Consider the following 23,421-nt stretch of genomic DNA (forward strand, 5'->3'; position numbering starts at 1 on the left):
TGGAGTTTTGTCATTTTATATTATATAAAATAAAAAATAAAAGGACGATGTCGCAAGGGATGAGGTATACGGTATATACTGTAATCCCACCTTTGCAGATCTTTATGTTGGTTACACAGACGGGGCCCCTCAGGATCACCTTCAGCCTGCTCCTCTATGGACTGGATCATGGTAGCCCTTTAATCAATAATAAAAAATAAAAAGACACGTGGGGGGAAAAAAAAAATAATAATTGTCTTCTACGTGTTCTGTGTCAGGCGGCGGTCCGGGATCTGTGTCGGGCGGCAGTCCGGGTCACGTGTGCTGGTCATCAGGGGAGCAGACTAGATCCCGAGGACAGGAAGTCCCATCTGTCGCAGTGCCGAGTCACAGCTCAATCTTCACTCCCTTTATGAACGGTAATCCGGTGGGAACATTCTTTTTATAATCAATATACTGATCTCCGAAGAAGTGGATGAGGGAGTACTCCTCTTCCTCCACCCGCTCGCGGAAGAACCTCCAGGAAGCCAGAGTGTAGCCAATCAGACAGACCGGATTACACAGCAAAACCTGACAGACAGAAAGCAGAATGACAGACATGGGATTAATCTGACCATAACTTTTTTTTTTTTACCACCAGGGATAGGAAAGGTGGGGGAAAAGTAAGGGGGTGTAAAAAAAAAAAAAATGAAAAAAACATTTTTTGTTCAAAATTCTGTCTTTTTTTTGCAAAAAGAAAAAAGGAAGATGGAAAATTTTGAAAAAAAAAAAAAAGTTTATTTTCTTTTTTCTACCCATACCACCCCACCCCACCTTTCCAATACACACACACACACACACACACACACCTCTATTCTTCATTTCCTTTCATGTCTCATTTTCTTGATCTTTATTTGTATCCATTTTTTGTTTTTCATTTTCCCATTGTTAAAAAAAAAAAAAAAAATGTACAATGGGAAAATGAAAAAAAAAAAAAATAGATACAAATAAAGATCAAGAAAATGAGAGACATGAAAGGAAATGAAGAATAGAGGTGTGTGTGTATTGGAAAGGTGGGGTGGGTGGTATAGGTAGAAAAAAGAAAAAATTTTTTTTTTTCCAAAATTTTCCATCTTTTTTTTTTTTTTATGTCAATCTACCTTTTAGGCCTCATGCACGCTGGACGTTTTTACAGCAGCCGTTTTTTTTTTTTTCTCTACAGTCAATAAACTCCCCATCATGTTACCCTATGTGTCCATGCACACATAGGCTGTTAGTTTTTGGCTGGGACGTTTTTTTTGCTTATTAAAAAAAAAAAAATAAAAAAAAAAAAAAAATAAAAAAAATTAGTGGGTTCTGAAAGGAGTTTTTCAGCTGTAAAAGCTCTAATGTAAAAAATAAAAACGCAGCTCACCAGCATTTAACATTTTTGATCCATTGACGAAAAAAAAAAAAAAAAAAAAAAAAAGCGTAGAAGAATATATATTGGTCTAAATTGATAAAGAAATTAGATTTTATTGGATTTTTTTATAGCAGAAAGTAAAAAACCGTTTTCAAAATTGTCAGCTTTGTTTATAGCAGGGGGGGGGGGGTTAATCTTCTGGAGCTGAAGTGGTTAAAAGATATACAGGGACATTGTCGCGAGAATTTTGCATGTATGATCACTTTTTTCTTGGCGTTAATTGGTGGTAGTTCTTTTATGTTCCGTTGCCGCTTCATTGGAAGCATGACAAAGGGGCCCTCTGCGCGGCTCTGAAACGTTGTACTTATTCCTTTGCGATGTGATCTATCTGCAATAAAAGCTTTGGACTACAATTGAAGAACCATGGTGTGCTGGTGAACACGTGTACTGATCTGCAATATATATCCAGAAAAACGCATTTCAAAAAAACTTATAAATTGATTTGCATTTTAATGAGTGAAATAAGTATTTGATCCCCGATCAGCAAGATTTCTGGGCTCCCAGGTGTCTTCTATACAGGTAACGAGTGGAGATAATGAGCACTCTTAAGGGCCGGTTCACACAGGGGGCGATGCGAGGCGACACCGACTTGCCTCGCCGCGACCTCAGCGGCGACTTGCAAATGACTTCTGTATAGAAGTCAATGCAAGTCGCCCCGAGGTCGCCCAAAAGTAGTACAGGAACCTTTTTTTCTGAGTCGGAGCGACTCGAGTCGCTCCTCTCAGAACGGTTCCATTTTACAGAACGGGGGCGACTTGTCAGATCGCGGTGAGGCAAGTCGTGTCGCCTCGCATCGCCCCCAGTGTGAACCGGCCCTAAAGGGAGTGCTCCTAATCTCAGCTTGTTAGCTGTATGAAAGACACCTGTCCACAGAAGCAGATTCCAATCTCTCCACCATGGCCAAGACCAGGGATCTCCAAACTACGACCCTCCAGCTGTTACGGAACTACACATTCCACGAAGCATTGTAAAACTCTGACATTCACAGACATGACTAGACATGATGGGAATTGTAGTTCCTGAACAACTGGAGGGCCGTAGTTTAGAGAGCCCTGGCCAAGACCAAAGAGCTGTCCAAGGATGTCGGGGAGAAGATTGGAGACCTACACAAGGCTGGAATGGGCTACAAGACCATCGCCAAGCAGCTTGGTGAGAGGTGACAACAGTTGGTGGGATTATTCACAAATGGAAGAAACACAAAATAACGGTCACTCTCCCTCAGTCTGGGGCTCCATGGAAGATCTCACCTCGTGGAGTTCCAATGAGAACGGTGAGGAATCCGCCCAGAACTACACGGGAGAATCTTGTCAATGATCTCAGCTGGGACCATAGTCACCAAGAGAACAATCGGTATTACAATACACCGTGAAGGACTGAAATCCTGCAGCGCTCGCAAGGTCCCCCCGCTCAGGAAATCACATGTACAGGTCCCTCTCAAGTTTGCTAATGAAGATCTGAATGATTCCGAGGAGAACTGGGGGAAAGTGTTGTGGTCAGAGAAGACCAAAATCGAGGTCTTTGGCATCAACTCAACTCGCCGTGTTTGGAGGAGGAGGAGGAGGAATGCTGTCTATGACCCCAAGAACACCATCCCCCACCGTCATACATGGAGGACCTATGACACCAAGAACACCATCCCCCACCGTCATACACGGAGGAGGAAACATTATGCTTTGGGGGTGTTTTCTGTTAAGGGGACAGGACAACTTCACCGCATCAAAGGGACAATGGACGGGGCCATGTACCATCAAATCTTGGGTGAAAACCTCCTTCCCTGAGCCAGGGCATTGAAAATTGGTCATGGATGGGCATTTCAGCATGACAATGACCCAAAACACAGGGCCAAGGCAACAAAGGAGTGGCTCAAGAAGAAGCACATTATAGTCCTGGAGTGGCCTAGCCAGTCTCTAGACCTTAATCCCATAGAAAATATATGTAGAGGGAGCTGAGAGTTTGCATTAACAAACCTCAGCCTGGGAACCTTAACCACTTGGAGAGGATCTGCAAATAGGAAAAAAAAAAAAAAATCCCTCCTGAGATGTGTGCAAACCTGGAGGCCAACTCAAATAAATATCTGACCTCTGATCGCCAACAAGGAATTCTCCAACTACTAAGTCAAGTTTTGTGAAGGAATCAAAAATACTTATTTCACTCATTAAAATCCAAATCAATTGATAACTTTTTTTTTTGAAATGCGTTTTCTGGATATTTTTGTTATTCTGTCTCTCCATGTTATAATAAACCGACCCATAAAATTATAGACCGATCCTCTTTGTCAGTGGGCAAATGTATCAACTCAGAGGATCGAATACTCCCCCCTCCTCCTCACTGTAGCTGTCACTACCCATGCAGCTGGCTCAGGGGTATTTGAAAGCCGTGGTCTTCTTCTGGGACGGATCACAGTGAGGCACATGACCACTTTTGACCAATTGGAATCACTCTGATCCTTCCCAACATCTCGAAGAAACAGAGAAAGAACGTGGCATCCAAATCCCTGGAATGTTTTACCGGCTACATGGGTAGTGAAAGCCAACCATCCACAAAGGTAAGTGCAGCAGGGACCAGCAAAGGGGGGGGGGGGGGGGATGGACTAGGGTGTAAGTTCACCTTTACATTTTTCTTTAACTGAAGACGCTGAAGTTAAAAGCTGCTTGGTTACCATGCACAAGATTCTGTCTGCTCCGGTCTTAGTAACCCCCCCCCCAATGTGTACAAAGTATTAAAGTTCCTTTTCTTTAGCCTCTTACCGCATACATGTGCCTATTTTGTAAAGGATTTACTGTGCTGGGAGCGCTCATAGCACAGCAACTAACAAAACGGAAACCTCATGCTTGCAATTGGGAGCTCTCCGATCATGTATCCGCTGTGGCAGCCAATCACAGTGGTCACATGATCAGAATGCCCGCCTCCCTGCATATCGATGCAGTTAAATGGTCCAGAAGGCGATAACAGGAGGGGGAGGGGGGGTTAGAAAAGCTGCAGGGAAGAACCCTTGCTCCCTGTGTGGAAGCAGTGATCCCTCTGCAGAGGTCTGACATCCCCAGTGGAATCAGATTGGAACTATAGCTCCCAATTTTGCAGGGTGATGGGCCAGACCTCTACAATGAGACCACTACTTCCAAATAGAGAGCAAGGGTTCTGTGCAGCGCGCCGACATGAGACAGGCTTTGTACCAAGGTTGTGACTGCTTACTAAAACAAAACCAACTAAGACTTTACATACTTTGTTTTGATGCACCTCAGATGTATTTAGAAGATTTAACCACTTCCCGCCCAGCCTGTTGCAAAATGACAGCTGGGTGGGACTTTAGTCATTTCGGGTGGATATCATATGATGTCCTCCCGAAACGTGGCTGCAATGTGTCACCTGCTGTTTCCACCGCCACAGCCAATACCATGTGATCGCTGTGACCAACAATTGTAAACAATGGATTGCTTCCTTCCATGCCATTGTGTACAATTGTGTTGCCAGCGGTGATTGGTCACAGTGATCACATGGTACTGACAAGGCCAATCACAACAATACACACTGAATGAATCAGTTTCATTCAGTAAATAAAATGGTTGCTAATACCAATGAAATTCATTGATATAAGCAATCATAACGAGGAGAAAAAAAATAAAAAAAATTGAAAAAAAAAAAGTTATTTTTATACATACTGTCACCAGTGTCCCCGATCTTAGCCACAGACAGTACGAAAAAAATAAATTAAGTTGTGTGACTAAAAATTACTACTTCAAAAAAAAAAAAAAAAATTGTAGTGCCCCTTACAAAATACCCCAGACTGTCTAATTTCCAAAAAGGGTTAATTTGGGGGCAATTGTACTGTCCTGGTGTTTTCATGTCTCAAAAAATTAGAACTGAAATGAGATCATAGTTTGGTCAAAATAACCCAAAGCAGTGTATATTTATTCTGTAGGAAAGTTAAAGAATCCACAAAGAAATGTGTCAGAAAACATTTTGGGCTAAATTTATGAAGAATTATTATTTGTAAAATGTTATAACAGAAAAGAAAACAAACATTTTCAAAACATTTTTATTTTGTAAAAATAGAAAACCCAGTGGGGATTAAATACCACCAAAAGAAAGCTTGATTTGTGTGAAAAAAAAATAAAAATAAAAAATGATAAAATGTTGTGTACAGCGTTGCATGACCGCGCAATTGTCAAAGTGTGACAGCACTGCAAGCTTAAAAAAAATAAATGGCCTCGGCAGGAAGGGGGTAAAAGTGCCCGGGAACTGAAGTGGTTAAACTGAAAATGTAATTTGGCGTTAAATACACCAATGTATTAGAGCTGCAAGATTTTGGCCAAAATGAGAATCATGATAATTTTTTTTGCTTAGAATAAAAAGCACGATTCTCGCAACGTAAAATCTTTCACATACAAAAAAAATAAATAAAAAAAAATTTGGGCTAATGCAGGCCATACACGGTCGAATTTCGAACAAATTTTCTTTTCAAAATCAGTTTTTGTGATCCGATGACGCCACCATTGATTTTCGAAATTCGGCCGACCAAGCCTTCAATTTCACCTCATGTTGCTACAGAAAAGAATTTTCTTGGCTGGGAATCTTTTCTTTGCGTAAATTTTCTTTTTTTTATTACGTTTCTCACACGATTCTCCCATCATTGATTAGAAAATCGTTTGTTTTCTAAAAATTTCCAACATGTCCGATTCCTCAAATTTTATTTCCGCACGAAAATCGGCTGTTGCTGCAGCCCCACTAATGGTGCGAAATTCATATGAAAATTCTTAGATACGATTTTCGAAAGAAAATTCCTTTCGAAATTCGAACCGTGTATGGCCGACATAAAAGTTTACTGGTTCGTTTTTATTGTTTTTTTTTTTTATTCATTAAAGTAATTTTTTCCAAAAAACTGCATTTGAAAGACTGCTGCGCAAATACAGTGCGACATAAAATATTGCAACAACCACCATTTTGGGGTTCCAAGTCATTTTCTAGAATATTTAGATTATTTATCCCTGCCTTAAATCCCTTTCTCTGAAGTTCATTGACAGACACAGCACTTTAATATTGACCTTAGGGACGTCCCCAAGCAGTGCCAAAAACGAGGGGTGGGAACCACAGAAAAAAAAAAAAAATAATAATAATAAACTCCACCCACAACAAAAAGAAATCCCAGTCAGAAGAGCCGCAACCTCAGACGGCCGACCCTCAAAACCTTGCGGCTGAAGCAAGCGTCCGAAGATGCGCTCACATCACTAAATTTTACAAGGTTGAAAGTGTGAACGGAACGACCAGGTCACCACCTTACACAGCTGGGAAATGGACGCTTGATACCGGAAGGCCCAGAAAGCACTAATAGCCCTGGTCGAACGGGCCGTGATGAGAAAGGGAGGCACCCACCCCCTTATGACATAAGCCTGGACAACAATCTATCTGATATACTGATAAATGGTGGCTGCCGAGACCGCCAGTCCCTTCTTCAGGCTTTCAAAGAACCACTGGTCCCCACAGGGAGCCAGGTCCTTCTAGACTAGGCAGAAAAAAATAAATAAAATAAACCTGAGCTGCTAGGAGCAGAGTGAGGGGTTATAGCCAGTAGGATCGCCCCCTGGGTGGTACTGTTTGTTTTTTTTGCTATGTTCTGCCTACTCCTCTCCTAAAGGTGGCGGTATAACCCTAAAGGTCAAGATTAGAGTGCTGTGTCTGTCAACGAATGAAAGAGAAAAATAATTTTAAACCAACAAATCTCAGAAAAAGGTTTAGTGTTTAAACTTCACAAAGTCTATTCCTTTGACAAATTGTTACAATGTTTATACTTAAAGCGGAGGTTCACCCAAAAAGTGAACCTCCGCTTTTCGGAACCCTCCCCCCCTCCAATGCCACGTTTGGCACCTTTCAGGGGGAAAGGGGGGGGGGGGGGGTGCAGACACCTGTCCAATACAGGTATCTGCACCCACTTCCAGGTATAGACTCGGGAGTCACGCCCCTTCGTGTCACCCCTCGCTGCGTTCTGGGAAACACGTCCCAGAACACTGCGGGGCCAATGAGGACGCAGAGCGCGACTCGCGAATGCGCAGTAGGGAACTGGGAACTGAGGCCACCGTGCTTCACTTCCCGATTACCTCATCGAAGATGGTGGCAGGGGGCAACCGAGAGACGAGTGATTGCTCGGCTTCAGCTGCTGACACCGCGGGCACCCTGGACAGGTAAGTGTCCATTTATTAAAAGTCAGCAGCTGCAGTATTTGTAGCTGCTGGCTTTTAAAAAAAAATTTTTTTTTTTTTTTTTTTTTTTGGTGGACCCCTTCTAAGTTCCACTGATAAAGAATGTTGTGATTTTTGACAGATTGTCCGTTTTGTTTTTCCCTCCTTTCTTTTGAAGGCTGGGGCTTCAGAAGAGCAGAGAGAATTCTTTGCTTAGAAAAAGTCCTGAAACACTTGTCAAGATCGCAACGGGGAAAAAAATTAAATAAAAATTGTGATAACAATTCTTGACGATTAATCGTGCAGCTCTACCATGTGTGTGTGAGATTGTATCTGAACAGGTCTTTCTAACCGATACAGATTAGTATTCATGTCTATGAATAGGCGGTACCTGAGTCCCGATGCTCCAATAGAACCAGCCGACGTAGGAGGGGTGTCTGAACCAGGAATAAACTCCGGAGGTGACCAGAGTGTGCGTCTCGGACTTCTCGTTCTGGACGATGTGGTTGAAGTTGGAGCCGGCTGTCAGCATTGCCGACTTCCTCAGAGACTCCCCGAAGATCACCATCACCAGTCCGATGACACTCAGCCATGTGATCTGCTTCAGGCCTGCAAGGGGAAAACATTCTCATCATCAACCATACAAAGAAGCCATCATCTCTCCCATTACCTGTCCTTTACATAGGGCCACAGCGCGTGCGATAGATATATATATATATAAAATCTATATCTATCTCTCTCTATCTATATCTCTATCAGCACCTGGTCAGCCACACCCCCCCCCCCTTCCTCCACAGTATAAGCGGTGTATATTGGGGGTGTGTGGTGTCCAGCTCCGCCTGCAAAGAGCACTGCAGTATAAGGGAAATCAGCACATTTCCACTTTGTGCACTGGTCCAAATCTTTTGGTGGAGGGGGGAGAGATTATGGTGTGGAATGGAGAGGGGGATTATGGTGTGGGGTTGTTTTTCAGGGGTTGGGCTTGGCCCCTTAATTCCAAGGAACTCTTAAGGCACACCGCCCCCAACATTTTGAGATGGGAAATGAGGGACACCTTCTAGCAAAAGTATTTAGGCATAGGACATACCTCGTGCCACGCCTCCTTTAACCACGTCAGCCCTGGAATTTTTGTTGCAATTCTGCACTGCGTCATTTTAACTGACAATTACGCGGTCGTGCAACGTTAAACCCAAACAATTGGGGGCAGCCCCTTCCTGTTCCAACATGACCGCTCACCAGTGCACAAATCAAGGTCCATAAAGACATGGATGAGCGAGTTTGGGATGGAGGAACTTGACTGGCCTGGACAGAGTCCTGACCTCAACCTGACAGAACACCTTTGGGATGAATTAGAGTGGAGACTGCGAGCCTGGCCTTCTCACCCAACATCAGTGCACTTCTGGAAGAATGGTCAAACCTTCCCCATAGACACACTCCTAAACCTTGTGGACGGCCTTCCCAGAGGAGTTGAAGCTGTTACAACTGCAAAGGGCGGAGCCAACTCAATACTGAACCCTACAGACTAAGACTGGCCATACACTATACAATTTTTTTTTTTATTAAATTTTCTTTAGGATTTACCTTGCAAGGTCCTGCCTGATTGCATCCAAATTAAAAGTGTTTAGGTTTGACCTCATATTATACGGTTTTGGTAAATTTAAAAGGAAACTTGTACAAGAAAATTGTAGAATGTCTGGCCAGCCGAAGACTGGGATGACATTGAAGTTCATGTGTGTAAAGGCAAGTGTCCCAATACTTTTGAAAATATAGTGTACATATAAAAAAAAAAAAAAAAAAAAAAAAAAAAGAAAAAAAAAAACTACTACTGTAATTTTTTTTTTATAAAATGTATATAATATATACACTGTCTCTCTCCTTGTCTAACCCTCCCCCCATCTAATAACTATTTTCTATCTCTCTCTATAGATATAGATATAGATATATATATATCTCCATCCACACACACTTTTTTTTCTGGTCAGGTCTTCACATTGTAAAGAAGACCCTCAGACACCGACCTGGACAGATGGTTTTCTCGATGGTGAACTCCACCCAGGAGGAGATGGCGGCCAGTGTGTACTCCACGCTGTGGTTGAGTAGGAAGGAGTCCAGGGATAAACTTTTAGGATTGTTCACCGCCGTGATCAGATATTCCGAGTAGTGGAAGAAGGACAGAGAACACACATACCTAGAAGGGGGAAATATTATCTGCATTAGAAATGGGAATCCACATCACAGCTAAACCCCCACCCAGGTGATAGAAGTCACATCATCACTACGCAGGTCAGAGTCACTGAGGACCCATAAATATCTTCCAGTTACAATGGGGGGGGGGGGGGGGGGTAATTTATTTTGATCAACAGCCAACACATCGCAATGCACAGAAAGTTGCAAATACACCACACTTGTAATAGAAAAAAGCATGACAGGTCCTCTTAAATAGGAGATACGGTAAGAGGTCTTTTTGACCCCCCCAGATTTCATAAAAAAAAAAAAAAAAAAAAAAGACGGACCTGTCATGCTTTTTTCTTACAAGAGAGGTTTACATTCCTTGTAATAGGAATAAAAGTGACACAACATATTTACACTAAAATACAAAAAAATAAATAAAAAAAAAAAGTTTTTTCTTCTTCAAATGACAATTTCTCCTTTAACCACTTATCAGCCTCGTTTTGAGATTTTGGCGTTAACACGTTTAAAACATTTTTCTTTTTGCTAGAAAAATTACTTAGAAACCTCCAAACATTATATAAAAAATGGCAGTCATGCCAATACTTTCTGTGACACCGTATTTGAGCAGCGGATGTACAAGCGTACTTATATTAATTTTTTTCTTAAAAAAAAAAAAAAAAAAAAAAAATTATAAGACAACAGTCAAAGTTAGCCCACCTCTCCTGCCACCGATCTCGTGGTGAATCCGCTGCAGAGAACACTTTTATATTGTAGCTGACCGAACACACGGATACCGGGCTTATGGCAGCCAGCTGCTGCCATAGCAAAGATATCCGCCCCCGGTGATGTCACTGGTTCTCTGTGCATCTCTATGCAATGCAGGCAGATCATGGCTGGTGGGAGGGGCCGGCAGGGGGCTGTACATGGCTTCCTAAAAACCATCCCAGCACCCGGCCTCAGTACTCCTCACCAAAGACCCCCCAGTCCCGATACAAGCAGTAGGCTGACGCTTGGTAGGAGTTATGCAAATACCAAAAAGACTTGATGGGTATCTGTCTGAAGTGGGCGTTACTCTGCGCATAATATTTGTATGCAGACTGCTGCCCACATGTGTGGAATGGCCCCGCATGATTAAATGAAGTGATGGCAGAACGGGCCAGCTTGGTTCCTAGGAATCCTCACTGCGGGGGTTGCAATGTAGCCGCTTGTTGCCATCTTCCTACGAATTTCCCTTCTGCAACTGGACAGAAAGTTGGTCATGTGACATCTCAGCCATTCAGGAAGTGCCTTGTATTTTTTTTTTTTTTTTTTTAATATGAATACAAAGTGTTCTCTGGTTGGCTAAGGTGATGAGATGAATGGATGATGTCACAAGCTACACCTTGCCCAGAGTTTTACATTGTATCACTTTTATTATTACTTTATTAAAAAATAAAACTATATAGAATTATATTTGTACTATACATTATATCACTTCCTCTGTATTGCAGCAGGACCCCCCCCCCCCCGTAGTAGTGATGTGTACATATAGAATACATTATATATAAACATTTACGGTACTCACCATCCGAAGTGTCTCCATGGTGATTGGCTGACACCCACCACCAACCCACAGCCAAAGGCGAAGCCCAGGAACGCGGCTCTGATGGCGACCTGCAAGACACAGACATGGATCACATAGAGAACAAAGAGAACCCGTCATGGATCAGAACACAGACATCCAGGCTGCTGCCAGTAATAAAAACTCATCACTGCAATGATCTGCAGATCCAGGAGGAGGAGCTTTGATACAAATAACTTGGCTCCGCCCTAAACTCTTAAAAAGGGCAACAGGAAGCCTGAAGAGGAAAGGGGTGTGGTCATACATCATCTCCCCAAGTCTCCCTATTGGGAGGCTTGTCAAAAAAAAAAAAAAAAAAAAAAAAGCAATAGCAATTGATAGAGCTGCATGATTGATCGTCAGGAATAGTTATCACAATTTTTTTCCCCCGTTGCGATCTTGACTAAAGTGTTTCACAAGTCTGTAAATGCAAAGAATTCTCTCTGTCCTTCTGAAGCCCTAAGGCCCCTTTCACACATGCGGATGATATGTCCGTATTTCATCCATCCGTTTGCGGATGAAATACGGACATCCATTCATCCCTATGGGATAGCGGGTGTCTGCGGATGAGCATCCGCAGACACCCGCTATTGTCCGCCTCCGCAACAGTCCGATTCTGCAGACGGAGGAAAATCCTATTTTTCTGTCCGTCTGCAGAGCGGATCGGATGAACACGGACACACGGTCCGTGCTCGTCCGATCCCCATAGAGGAGAGCGGAGAGCTGACAGGGCGGTCCCCGCACAGTGTGCGGAGACCGCCCTGTCCGCAGCCGGCTCAGCGGGGACAACGGAGCGATCCCCGCTGAGCGAGCGGATCATCACGGGGCGGATCTTTACTGATCCGCCCCGTGTGAAAGGGGCCTTAAAGAAAAAAAAAAAAAAAAAAAAAAAAAACCACGGGCAGTCTGCCAAGAATCACAACATTCTTTAGCAGTGGAACTTGAGTATACACATTGTAACAATTTGTCAATGGAATAGACTGTGTGTAAATGGAGGGAAGTTTAATCACTAAACCTTTTCTGACATTTGTTGGTTTCAAGTTAAAAAAAAATATATTTTTTTTTGCTAGAAAATTACTTAGAACCCCCAAATATTCTATTTTTTTTTTTTTAGAAGAGACCCTAGAGAATAAAAAGATGGTTGTTGCAATATTTTATGTCACACTATTTGTGCAGCGGTCTTTCAAATGCATTTTTTTTTTATTCCAAAATAAACAACCAGTAAGAATGGAGTGAGTAGGGGTGGCCTAGATTACCCTGAGTCTCCCTATAGGGAGAATGAAGTGAGTGGGTGTGGCCTAGACGAACCCAAGCTCTCCTTTTAGGACACAGACCACCTGTCACATTATAGGAGCAATAGGGAGTCGGAGGAGGGAAGGGGGCGCGGTCATGTATTACCCCCCGAGCCTCCCTACAGGTCAAAGAGGTCACCTGTCACATTAAAGAAGCAATAAGGCGCCTGACAATGAAGTGAGAGGGCGTGGCCATGTTACCCCGAGTCTTCCTATGGGACACACACAGTCTGTAACATAAAAGTGAGCAATAGGGAGCCTGAGGAGGAGGGAGGGGGGTGTGCTCATATTACTCCCAAGTCTTACTATTGGTCAATGAGGTCACCGCCCATCACATTAAAGGCGCGGGTAAAAGTCACAGAAGGAGGGAGGGGGTGTGGTCAAGCTCGACTTATACATAAGAAGTGGAGGATTGCCATAGGTGCGTAAGAAGATTTCATTTGTGTCATTGGGGAGAGCTCTTCCCATTCAGGATTGGTCATATATGTGATCATGTGACTGTTCGAATGTCAAAATGCGTCGATGACATCATGACATGTAATGTGTACTTATGACATCACTTGTAGGGGGAGAACAACTCGTCTCCTCCCCCAATACTGACCGCACAGCCCATGACATCCTGGGTACCAGTGGCAACTGGTGCTTCTTTTTTTTGGGGGGCAAAAAAACAAATCCCGCCCGCTCACCCACCCTGTACTTATCCCATGTAGGTCGCGGACAGCTCCTCCTCCCAGCCAATCCGGTCTAAGGACCCGCTAACAGAAGGGCTCATAAAACGATATGTCTGGCTCCCCGCATGGGGATTAGGGGGCCGGCGCCCCCTATGGACGGGACGCCCCCGCTGCTGGATCTGGATATTAGAGGACGGGCGGGGCGTTTTTCCTCCGCTGTGAGCGGCAGAGATGGAGGATGTAGAAGGATTAGCTGATCTTCCTCTATAGTACATTGCTGAGCCTCCCCTCCCCCAACACACTGACACGGCAATCAGCTTTACTCCTCTCACTGTGACCTGAGAAATCCTATTACTAGGAATAGAACAAATCCGAGTGTGTAATAATGGATATGAATCCCAAAAACAACAATAGTGTGTGAAATAAAGTGCAGTGGCCAGTGTAAAACTGCTGGGGGAGCGACTGGAAAACTTAAATCCAGATGAAAAATCGTCAATAATGTCCCGAGGATGGCGACTAAAAAGGGACACGGAGACCATCGCTACTTACAACACTCAATGAGGTTCTCTTACCAGCAATGGTGGGGACACCTACCATATGGCAGTGGGTCAGATGCGCATGGATTTCTCTCTTTAGGTGTGACGACAAAATCCTGGTCAAGGGGATTGCCCCTGTTGAAGACCGCTTGTGTCGAAACGCGTAAGGATGGCTATTTGAGATTCCAATACTGCTTTTAAACATTTTTTTATGCCATTATTTTATTACACTACTGTGTTCTTTTTATGTTTCCTTGATTGCGAGAAAATTTTCCAATACCGACGAGTTGGATTTCGAGGTCTCGGACGAGTCAAAAGACCATCTTCGGCCGCGAACCCACAGTCCTATGGTCTATCCCCTTGACCAGGATTTTGTCGTCACACCTAAAGAGAGAAATCCATGCGCATCTGACCCACTGCCATATGGTAGGTGTCCCCACCATTGCTGGTAAGAGAACCTCATTGAGTGTTGTAAGTAGCGATGGTCTCCGTGTCACAAGCAATACATCCCTTTTTAGTCGCCATCCTCGGGACATTATTGCCGATTTTCATCTGGATTTAAGTTTTCCAGTCGCTCCCCCAGCAGTTTTACACTGACCACTGGGCTTTATTTCACACACTATTGTTGATTTTGGGATTCATATCCATTATTACACATGGTTATTATAGGCCTTAGCGCTACACGTTCTTTGTTTATATTTGTATGACTTTGAGTGTTAGCTGCTACAGAAAGTTATTTTCTACATCACCCCCCTTTTTTTTTTTTAGGTTTAGCGCAGTGTTATCCCCCCCTTTTTTCTTACAACAAATTCCCGTCCTCCCATGTAACCGCAACCCCCCCCCCCCATCCCCGTCCTCCCATGACCACACCCCCCCATCCTCCCATGTGACCGTACGCACCCCCCCTCCATTCCCCGTCCTCCCATGTAACTGCATCCCCTCCCATCCCCGTGCTCCCGTGACCACACCCCCCAATTCCCGTCCTCCAGTGACCACACCCCCCCCCACATACTGGCAGAGCGCCCCCCCCGATGGTGGAAGGGAGGTAGACGTAACTACAAACGCCCCCCCCCCAGTGGTGAGGCGGGGTAGGTGGCACCCCGATGGTGATGTAGGTGTACCTGGTAATGCACTCCCCAGTGGTGAGGTAGGTCACCCCCCGTTGGAGGCAAGTGTACCTGGTAACGCCCCCCCCCCCCGTGGTGGAAGGGCGGTAGATGTACCTGGGAATGAGGTAAGTATAGCTGGTAATGCGCGCCCCTGTGGTGGGTAAGCGGTAGGTAGGTGTACCTGGTAATGCGCCCCCCCCTCGGTGGTGAGGTGTACCTGGTAATGCGCCCCCCCCCCCTCGGTGGTGAGGTGGGTAGGTGTACCTGGTAATGCGCCCCCCCCTCGGTGGTGAGGTGTACCTGGTAATGCGCCCCCCCCCCCGGTGGTGAGGTGGGTAGGTGTACCTGGTAATGCGCCCCCCCCCCCGGTGGTGAGGTGGGTAGGTGTACCTGGTAATGCGCCCCCCCCCCCGGTGGTGAGGTGGGTAGGTGTACCTGGTAATGCGCCCCCCCCCCCGGTGGTGAGGTGGGTAGGTGTACCTGGTAATGCGCCCCCCCCGGTGGTGAGGTGGGTAGGTGTACCTGGTAATGCGCCCCCCCCGGTGGTGAGGTGGGTAGGTGTACCTGGTAATGCGCCGCCCCGGTGGTGAGGTGGGTAGGTGTACCTGGTAATGCGCCGCCCCGGTGGTGAGGTGGGTAGGTGTACCTGGTAATGCGCCCCCCCCGGTGGTGAGGTGGGTAGGTGTACCTGGTAATGCGCCCCCCCGGTGGTGAGGTGGGTAGGTGTACCTGGTAATGCGCCGCCCCGGTGGTGAGGTGGGTAGGTGTACCTGGTAATGCGCCCCCCCCGGTGGTGAGGTGGGTAGGTGTACCTGGTAATGCGCCCCCCCCCGGTGGTGAGGTGGGTAGGTGTACCTGGTAATGCGCCCCCCCCCGGTGGTGAGGTGGGTAGGTGTACCTGGTAATGCGCCCCCCCGGTGGTGAGGTGGGTAGGTGTACCTGGTAATGCGCCCCCCCCGGTGGTGAGGTGGGTAGGTGTACCTGGTAATGCGCCCCCCCCCCCGGTGGTGAGGTGGGTAGGTGTACCTGGTAATGCGCCCCCCCCCCGGTGGTGAGGTGGGTAGGTGTACCTGGTAATGCGCCCCCCCCGGTGGTGAGGTGGGTAGGTGTACCTGGTAATGCGCCCCCCCCCCCGGTGGTGAGGTGGGTAGGTGTACCTGGTAATGCGCCCCCCCCCCCCGGTGGTGAGGTGGGTAGGTGTACCTGGTAATGCGCCCCCCCCCGGTGGTGAGGTGGGTAGGTGTACCTGGTAATGCGCCCCCCCCGGTGGTGAGGTGGGTAGGTGTACCTGGTAATGCGCCCCCCCCGGTGGTGAGGTGGGTAGGTGTACCTGGTAATGCTTCCCCCCGGTGGTGAGGTGGGTAGGTGTACCTGGTAATGCGCCCCCCCTCGGTGGTGAGGTGGGTAGGTGTACCTGGTAATGCGCCCCCCCCGTTAGTGTTAGCTGCTACAGAAAGTTATTTTCTACATCACCCCCCTTTTTTTTTTTTAGGTTTAGCGCAGTGTTATCCCCCCCTTTTTTCTTACAACAAATTCCCGTCCTCCCATGTAACCGCAACCCCCCCCCCCCCATCCCCGTCCTCCCATGACCACACCCCCCCATCCTCCCATGTGACCGTACGCACCCCCCCTCCATTCCCCGTCCTCCCATGTAACTGCATCCCCTCCCATCCCCGTGCTCCCGTGACCACAACCCCCAATTCCCGTCCTCCAGTGACCACACCCCCCCCCCACATACTGGCAGAGCGCCCCCCCCGATGGTGGAAGGGAGGTAGACGTAACTACAAACGCCCCCCCCCCAGTGGTGAGGCGGGGTAGGTGGCACCCCGATGGTGATGTAGGTGTACCTGGTAATGCACTCCCCAGTGGTGAGGTAGGTCACCCCCCGTTGGAGGCAAGTGTACCTGGTAACGCCCCCCCCCCCCCGTGGTGGAAGGGCGGTAGATGTACCTGGGAATGAGGTAAGTATAGCTGGTAATGCGCGCCCCTGTGGTGGGTAAGCGGTAGGTAGGTGTACCTGGTAATGCGCCCCCCCCTCGGTGGTGAGGTGTACCTGGTAATGCGCCCCCCCCCCCTCGGTGGTGAGGTGGTAGGTGTACCTGGTAATGCGCCCCCCCCCTCGGTGGTGAGGTGGGTAGGTGTACCTGGTAATGCGCCCCCCCCTCGGTGGTGAGGTGGGTAGGTGTACCTGGTAATGCGCCCCCCCCTCGGTGGTGAGGTGGGTAGGTGTACCTGGTAATGCGCCCCCCCCCTCGGTGGTGAGGTGGGTAGGTGTACCTGGTAATGCGCCCCCCCCCGGTGGTGAGGTGGGTAGGTGTACCTGGTAATGCGCCCCCCCCCCCCGGTGGTGAGGTGGGTAGGTGTACCTGGTAATGCGCCCCCCCCCCGGTGGTGAGGTGGGTAGGTGTACCTGGTAATGCGCCCCCCCCCCCCCCGGTGGTGAGGTGGGTAGGTGTACCTGGTAATGCGCCCCCCCCCCCCGGTGGTGAGGTGGGTAGGTGTACCTGGTAATGCGCCCCCCCCGGTGGTGAGGTGGGTAGGTGTACCTGGTAATGCGCCCCCCCCGGTGGTGAGGTGGGTAGGTGTACCTGGTAATGCGCCGCCCCGGTGGTGAGGTGGGTAGGTGTACCTGGTAATGCGCCCCCCCCGGTGGTGAGGTGGGTAGGTGTACCTGGTAATGCGCCCCCCCCCGGTGGTGAGGTGGGTAGGTGTACCTGGTAATGCGCCCCCCCGGTGGTGAGGTGGGTAGGTGTACCTGGTAATGCGCCCCCCCCCCCGGTGGTGAGGTGGGTAGGTGTACCTGGTAATGCGCCCCCCCCCCGGTGGTGAGGTGGGTAGGTGTACCTGGTAATGCGCCCCCCCCGGTGGTGAGGTGGGTAGGTGTACCTGGTAATGCGCCCCCCCCGGTGGTGAGGTGGGTAGGTGTACCTGGTAATGCGCCCCCCCCGGTGGTGAGGTGGGTAGGTGTACCTGGTAATGCTTCCCCCCGGTGGTGAGGTGGGTAGGTGTACCTGGTAATGCGCCCCCCCTCGGTGGTGAGGTGGGTAGGTGTACCTGGTAATGCGCCCCCCCCGGTGGTGAGGTGGGTAGGTGTACCTGGTAATGCGCCCCCCCCTCGGTGGTGAGGTGGGTAGGTGTACCTGGTAATGCGCCCCCCCCGGTGGTGAGGTGGGTAGGTGTACCTGGTAATGCGCCCCCCCGGTGGTGAGGTGGGTAGGTGTACCTGGTAATGCGCCCCCCCCCGGTGGTGAGGTGGGTAGGTGTACCTGGTAATGCGCCGCCCCGGTGGTGAGGTGGGTAGGTGTACCTGGTAATGCGCCCCCCCCGGTGGTGAGGTGGGTAGGTGTACCTGGTAATGCGCCCCCCCCCGGTGGTGAGGTGGGTAGGTGTACCTGGTAATGCGCCCCCCCGGTGGTGAGGTGGGTAGGTGTACCTGGTAATGCGCCCCCCCCGGTGGTGAGGTGGGTAGGTGTACCTGGTAATGCGCCCCCCCGGTGGCGAGGTAGGTGTACCTGGTAATGCGCCCCCCCGGTGGCGAGGTAGGTGTACCTGGTAATGCGCCCCCCCGGTGGCGAGGTAGGTGTACCTGGTAATGCGCCCCCCCGGTGGCGAGGTAGGTGTACCTGGTAATGCGCCCCCCCGGTGGCGAGGTAGGTGTACCTGGTAATGCGCCCCCCGGTGGCGAGGTAGGTGTACCTGGTAATGCGCCCCCCGGTGGCGAGGTAGGTGTACCTGGTAATGCGCCCCCCCGGTGGCGAGGTAGGTGTACCTGGTAATGCGCCCCCCCTGGTGGCGAGGTAGGTGTACCTGGTAATGCGCCCCCCCGGTGGCGAGGTAGGTGTACCTGGTAATGCGCCCCCCCGGTGGCGAGGTAGGTGTACCTGGTAATGCGCCCCCCCGGTGGCGAGGTAGGTGTACCTGGTAATGCGCCCCCCCGGTGGCGAGGTAGGTGTACCTGGTAATGCGCCCCCCGGTGGCGAGGTAGGTGTACCTGGTAATGCGCCCGCCGGTGGCGAGGTAGGTGTACCTGGTAATGCGCCCCCCGGTGGCGAGGTAGGTGTACCTGGTAATGCGCCCCCCGGTGGCGAGGTAGGTGTACCTGGTAATGCGCCCCCCGGTGGCGAGGTAGGTGTACCTGGTAATGCGCCCCCCGGTGGCGAGGTAGGTGTACCTGGTAATGCGCCCCCCGGTGGCGAGGTGGGTAGGTGTACCTGGTAATGCGCCCCCCGGTGGTGAGTGAGGTAGGTGTACCTGGTAATGCGCCCCCCCCCCCCCCCAGTGGTGAGGTAGGTGTACCTGGTAATGCCCCCCCCAGTGGTGAGGAGGGTAGGTGTACCTGGTAATGCCCCCCCGGTGGTGAGTGAGGTAGGTGGCGGTGGGTGTACCTGGTAATGCGCCCCCCGGTAGAGGAGGAGAAGGAGTCCGTTGAGTCCGGCTATGAAGGCGGTGAGGGAGATGCGGTCTCCGGTGCTCCCCAGTAGGCCGGGGCCCCGCTCGGTGTACCGGCTGGTGAGGGCGGGGAGGAGGGTGACGGACACCCCGAGGAGGAAGCTCACCGCGCTTACTCTCCCCTCCACCACCAGCCGCTCGCCGGCCATCTTGGAGGAGGCAGAGAGGAAGCGCACCTCCTGACTTCCGCCCGAGGCGGGGCGTGTCCTTCCCGTCTACATAGAGACGCTAGAGAAGACACAGCGACCCCTGGCGGCCGGATGTCGCACAACACAGGAGTAGCGCAATGATAGATTTCCCTACATTTATCAACAATGTATCTAATAAAACATTCATTCCCCAGTCTCAGGGCCCATCCCATACATTGCACAACATCCAATAACATCTAATGAGAGATGACTGAGCTGAGGGCTTATCCATTGGGGCCCATTCATAGATTGGTAAATGGCGCACAAGCCCTGGGGTGACCGAACATGGCGAATGTGGAATAAGATCGGGCCAGAGGATGTTACATTGCTGGGGGGAGCTGACTTCAGGGGGTGGCGGGGGTGAAAAAATGTGCCACAGCTCACCGCAACTACGTGCCAATCACTGGCCACCGATGGTGGTCTCCAGGAGATAGGAAGGGATTTTACACAATGGGGGGGGGGGGGGGACAGATAATAAAACAACAGTTTACAAACCTATCCAAAAAAAGTTTTAGCTGTAGTCAAACTTTAACAAAACAAAACAAATGAGAATGAAACAAAACTAAACAGAAAAAAAAATACAGCAGGAAAATAACAATTAAAGGGTAACTCCACTTTCCTGGGCAAAAAAAATATTTCTCTATCTCCTGTCTGATCAATGTTTATAAACAATGTTACTTTGTATCTCTCTATCACCAGTCTGATCAATGTTTATAAACAATGTTACTTTGTATCTCTCTATCACCGGTATGATCAATGTTTATAAACCATGTTACTTTGTATCCCCTGTCTGAACAATATTTATAAATAATGTCACTTTGGTGTCTCTCTAGCTCACATTTGAACAATGTTTATAAAATTTTTTAGTTTGTATCTCTCTTACAGATCTGTGCAGTAATCCAATGTGAGACTTCCAGTAATAAAGCCCGCTCACCGCTGCCCCCTCTCCTGTAGTTTTCTGTAGTGGGTGGAGCCTGCTAGGTCCCTCCCACAGCTCTGCTCTCTCCTTGTGCAGGGGGGACTGGTCTGGTCTCCGCCCCCTCCTGTAGTTTTCTGTACTGGGTGGAGCCTGCTGGGCCCCTCCCACAGCTCTGCTCTCTGCACAGCAGTGGCGGCCTATCCATAGGAGGCGCATGGGCGCAGCTCCCACCCAGCTGCTCTTCAGGCGGCGATTCGGTAAACAATAATGGTGGTCTCTGCGGTGGATTCGCCGCAAGATCACCGTTATCCGCAACGGGAGAGGCCCCCCCCCCCTCCCGCCACTCTCCCACGCCCTCCACCACTTAGCGGAGCCGTCGGTAGCGTCGGCGGCGATCGGAGACCTGTGCGTGGCTGTGTATGGAGACAAGTGAGGCTAAGATGGCCCCCACCCATCTCCATACCATAGCATGGCCGAAGTGATGTCAAAATGTCTCTTCCGCTCATACCTCTTAAAGGTACATTTTTCTTTTTTAAAATACAATTTTTATACATTTTTTTTATTGCATTTAAGTCCAAATATTACAAGGGATGTTTACATTCCTTGTAATAGGAATAAAAGTGACCCAAATTATAAAAAAAAAAAAAAAAACAGTGTAAGAATAAATAAAATAAAATAAAATAAATAACAATAAAACATTTTTTTAAATGCGCCCGTCCCGACGAGCTCGCACACAGAAGCCAACGCACATGTGAGTAGAGCCCGCCTATGGTGGTCAAACCACACATGTGAGGTATCGCCACGATCGGTAGAGCGAGAGCAATAATTCTAGCCCTAGACCTCCTCTGTAACTCAAAACATGCAACCTGTAGAATTTTTTAAATGTCACCTATAGAGATTGTTAAGGGTAAAAGTTTGACACCATTCCACGAGCGGGGCGCAATTTTGAAGCGTGACACGTTGGGTATCAATTTACTCGGCATGACATTAAAAATTAAAATTGGGCTAACTTTACTGTTGTCTTATTTTTTTATTCAAAAAAGTGAAATTTTTCCCCCCCAAAAAAGTGCGCTTGTAAGACCACTTTGCAAAATACGGTGTGACAAAAAGTATTGCAATGACCGCCATTTTATTCTCTAGTGTGTTAGAAAATAATGTGGTTCTAAGTAATTTTCTAGCAAAAAACATGTTTTTAACTTCTAAACACAGAGTCTGAAAATAAGGCCTGGTCCTTAAGTGGTTAAGTGCGCTATGTTCGGGCATCGGACACAGTGCACTATGGGAAGCGCCATGTCAATGCAATCACGAGATTGCAGACGAGACACTTAATTTGCAGGCTTTTGACCTGCTTTGTGGCGCAATCCAAAGCGCGAGTAGTTTCCGCCGGTAGTATTACTACAGGTGGGAGCTTTGTTGTTTAAGTTAAGAGGTTACTTCCGGTTTCCCTGTTCCACAGGGAAACCAGAAGTGACGTTGGCAGCTCCGTGGAACGCATGACCCGAGCAGAGCTGCCTGTAAGGTAATTAAGTGAGGCTGCATATGATGAGGCACAGTGAGGATGCATTGATGGTGCACAGTGAGGCTGCATATGATGGGGCACAGTGAGGCTGCATATGATGGGCACAGTGGCTGCAATTAATGGGGCACAGTGGCTGCATAAGATGGGCACAGTGGCCCTATTTGATGGGACACAGTGGCAGCATTTGATGGTACAGTGGCAGCATTTGATATGGCACAGTGGCTGCGTTTGATGGAAAAATTGGTGGCAATTGATGGGCACAGTGGCTGTGTTTGATGGGCACAGTGGCTGTGTTTGATAGCACAGTGGCTGCGTTTGATGGCACAGTGGCTGTGTTTGATGGAAAAAGTGGTGGCAACTGATGGGCACAGTGGCTGCGTTTGATGGGCACAGTAGCTGTATTTGATGGGGCACAGTGGCAGCATTTGATGGCACAGTGGCAGCATTTGATATGGCACAGTGGCTGCGTTTGATGGAAAAAGTGGTGGCAATTGATGGGCACAGTGGCTGCGTTTGATTAGCACAGTGACTGCATTTGATGAGCACAGTGACTGCATTTGATGGGTACAGTGGCTGCATTTGATAGCACAGTGGTAGCAATTGATGGGCACAGTGGCTGCGTTTGATGGAAAAAGTGGTGGCAATTGATGGGCACAGTGGCTGTGTTTGATGGCACAGTGACTGTGTTTGATACCACAGTGGTAGCAATTGATGGGCACAGTGGCTGCGTTTGATGGAACAGTGGCTGCGTTTGATGGAAAAAGTGGTGGCAACTGATGGGCACAGTGGCTTTGTTTGATGGCACAGTGGCTGCAGTGGATGGCACAGTGGTAGCAATTGATAGGCACAGTGGCTGCGTTTGATGGGCACAGTGGCTGCGTTTGATGGGCACAGTAGCTGCAATTGATGGGGGTTTTTTTCCGAATTTTTCAGTTTGTTTGGGCACAGTGGCTGCGTTTGATGAGCACAGTGACTGCATTTGATGGGTACAGTGGCTGCATTTGATAGCACAGTGGTAGCAATTGATGGGCACAGTGGCTGCATTTGATGGAAAAAGTGGTGGCAATTGATGGGCACAGTGGCTGTGTTTGATGGCACAGTGACTGTGTTTGATACCACAGTGGTAGCAATTGATGGGCACAGTGGCTGCGTTTGATGGAACAGTGGCTGCGTTTGATGGAAAAAGTGGTGGCAACTGATGGGCACAGTGTCTGTGTTTGATGGCACAGTGGCTGCAGTTGATAGCACAGTGGTAGCAATTGATAGGCACAGTGGCTGCGTTTGATGGGCACAGTAGCTGCAATTTATGGGGGTTTTTTCCGAATTTTTCAGTTTGTTTGGGCACAGTGACTGCATAAGATGGGCACAGTAGC

At 48.6% G+C, this 23,421-nt stretch overlaps 1 protein-coding gene across 1 annotated transcript; it reads right to left on the reverse strand.

Annotated features, from left to right (window-relative positions):
• Positions 1 to 19,602, reverse strand: ICMT (isoprenylcysteine carboxyl methyltransferase). The gene is made up of 5 exons (XM_077458306.1): positions 19,359 to 19,602; positions 11,330 to 11,418; positions 9,612 to 9,781; positions 7,985 to 8,202; positions 1 to 549 (listed from the first exon to the last, which is right to left on the reverse strand). Exons 1-5 carry the CDS (start codon positions 19,569 to 19,571, stop codon positions 367 to 369), a joined length of 873 nt encoding a protein of 290 aa, XP_077314432.1. The 5' UTR covers positions 19,572 to 19,602; the 3' UTR covers positions 1 to 366.
• Between the last annotated feature and the right edge of the window lie 3,819 nt (positions 19,603 to 23,421).

Source organism: Lithobates pipiens, unplaced genomic scaffold (assembly GCF_037356315.1).
Source record: "Lithobates pipiens isolate NorthernLeopardFrog02 unplaced genomic scaffold, aLitPip1_a1.2 Scaffold_27, whole genome shotgun sequence".
In the NCBI taxonomy this organism is placed as follows: Eukaryota; Metazoa; Chordata; class Amphibia; order Anura; family Ranidae; genus Lithobates; species Lithobates pipiens.

Coding starts and splice junctions, on each gene's coding strand:
- ICMT (XM_077458306.1), bottom strand. CDS start 19,571: ATGGCCGGCGAGCGGCTGGTGGTGGAGGGGAGAGTAAGCGCGGTGAGC. Junction 11,419..19,358: donor ACCGGGGGGCGCATTACCAG/GTACACCCACCG, acceptor TGTGTCTTGCAG/GTCGCCATCAGAGCCGCGTT. Junction 9,782..11,329: donor CCATGGAGACACTTCGGATG/GTGAGTACCGTA, acceptor TCCCCCTTCTAG/GTATGTGTGTTCTCTGTCCT.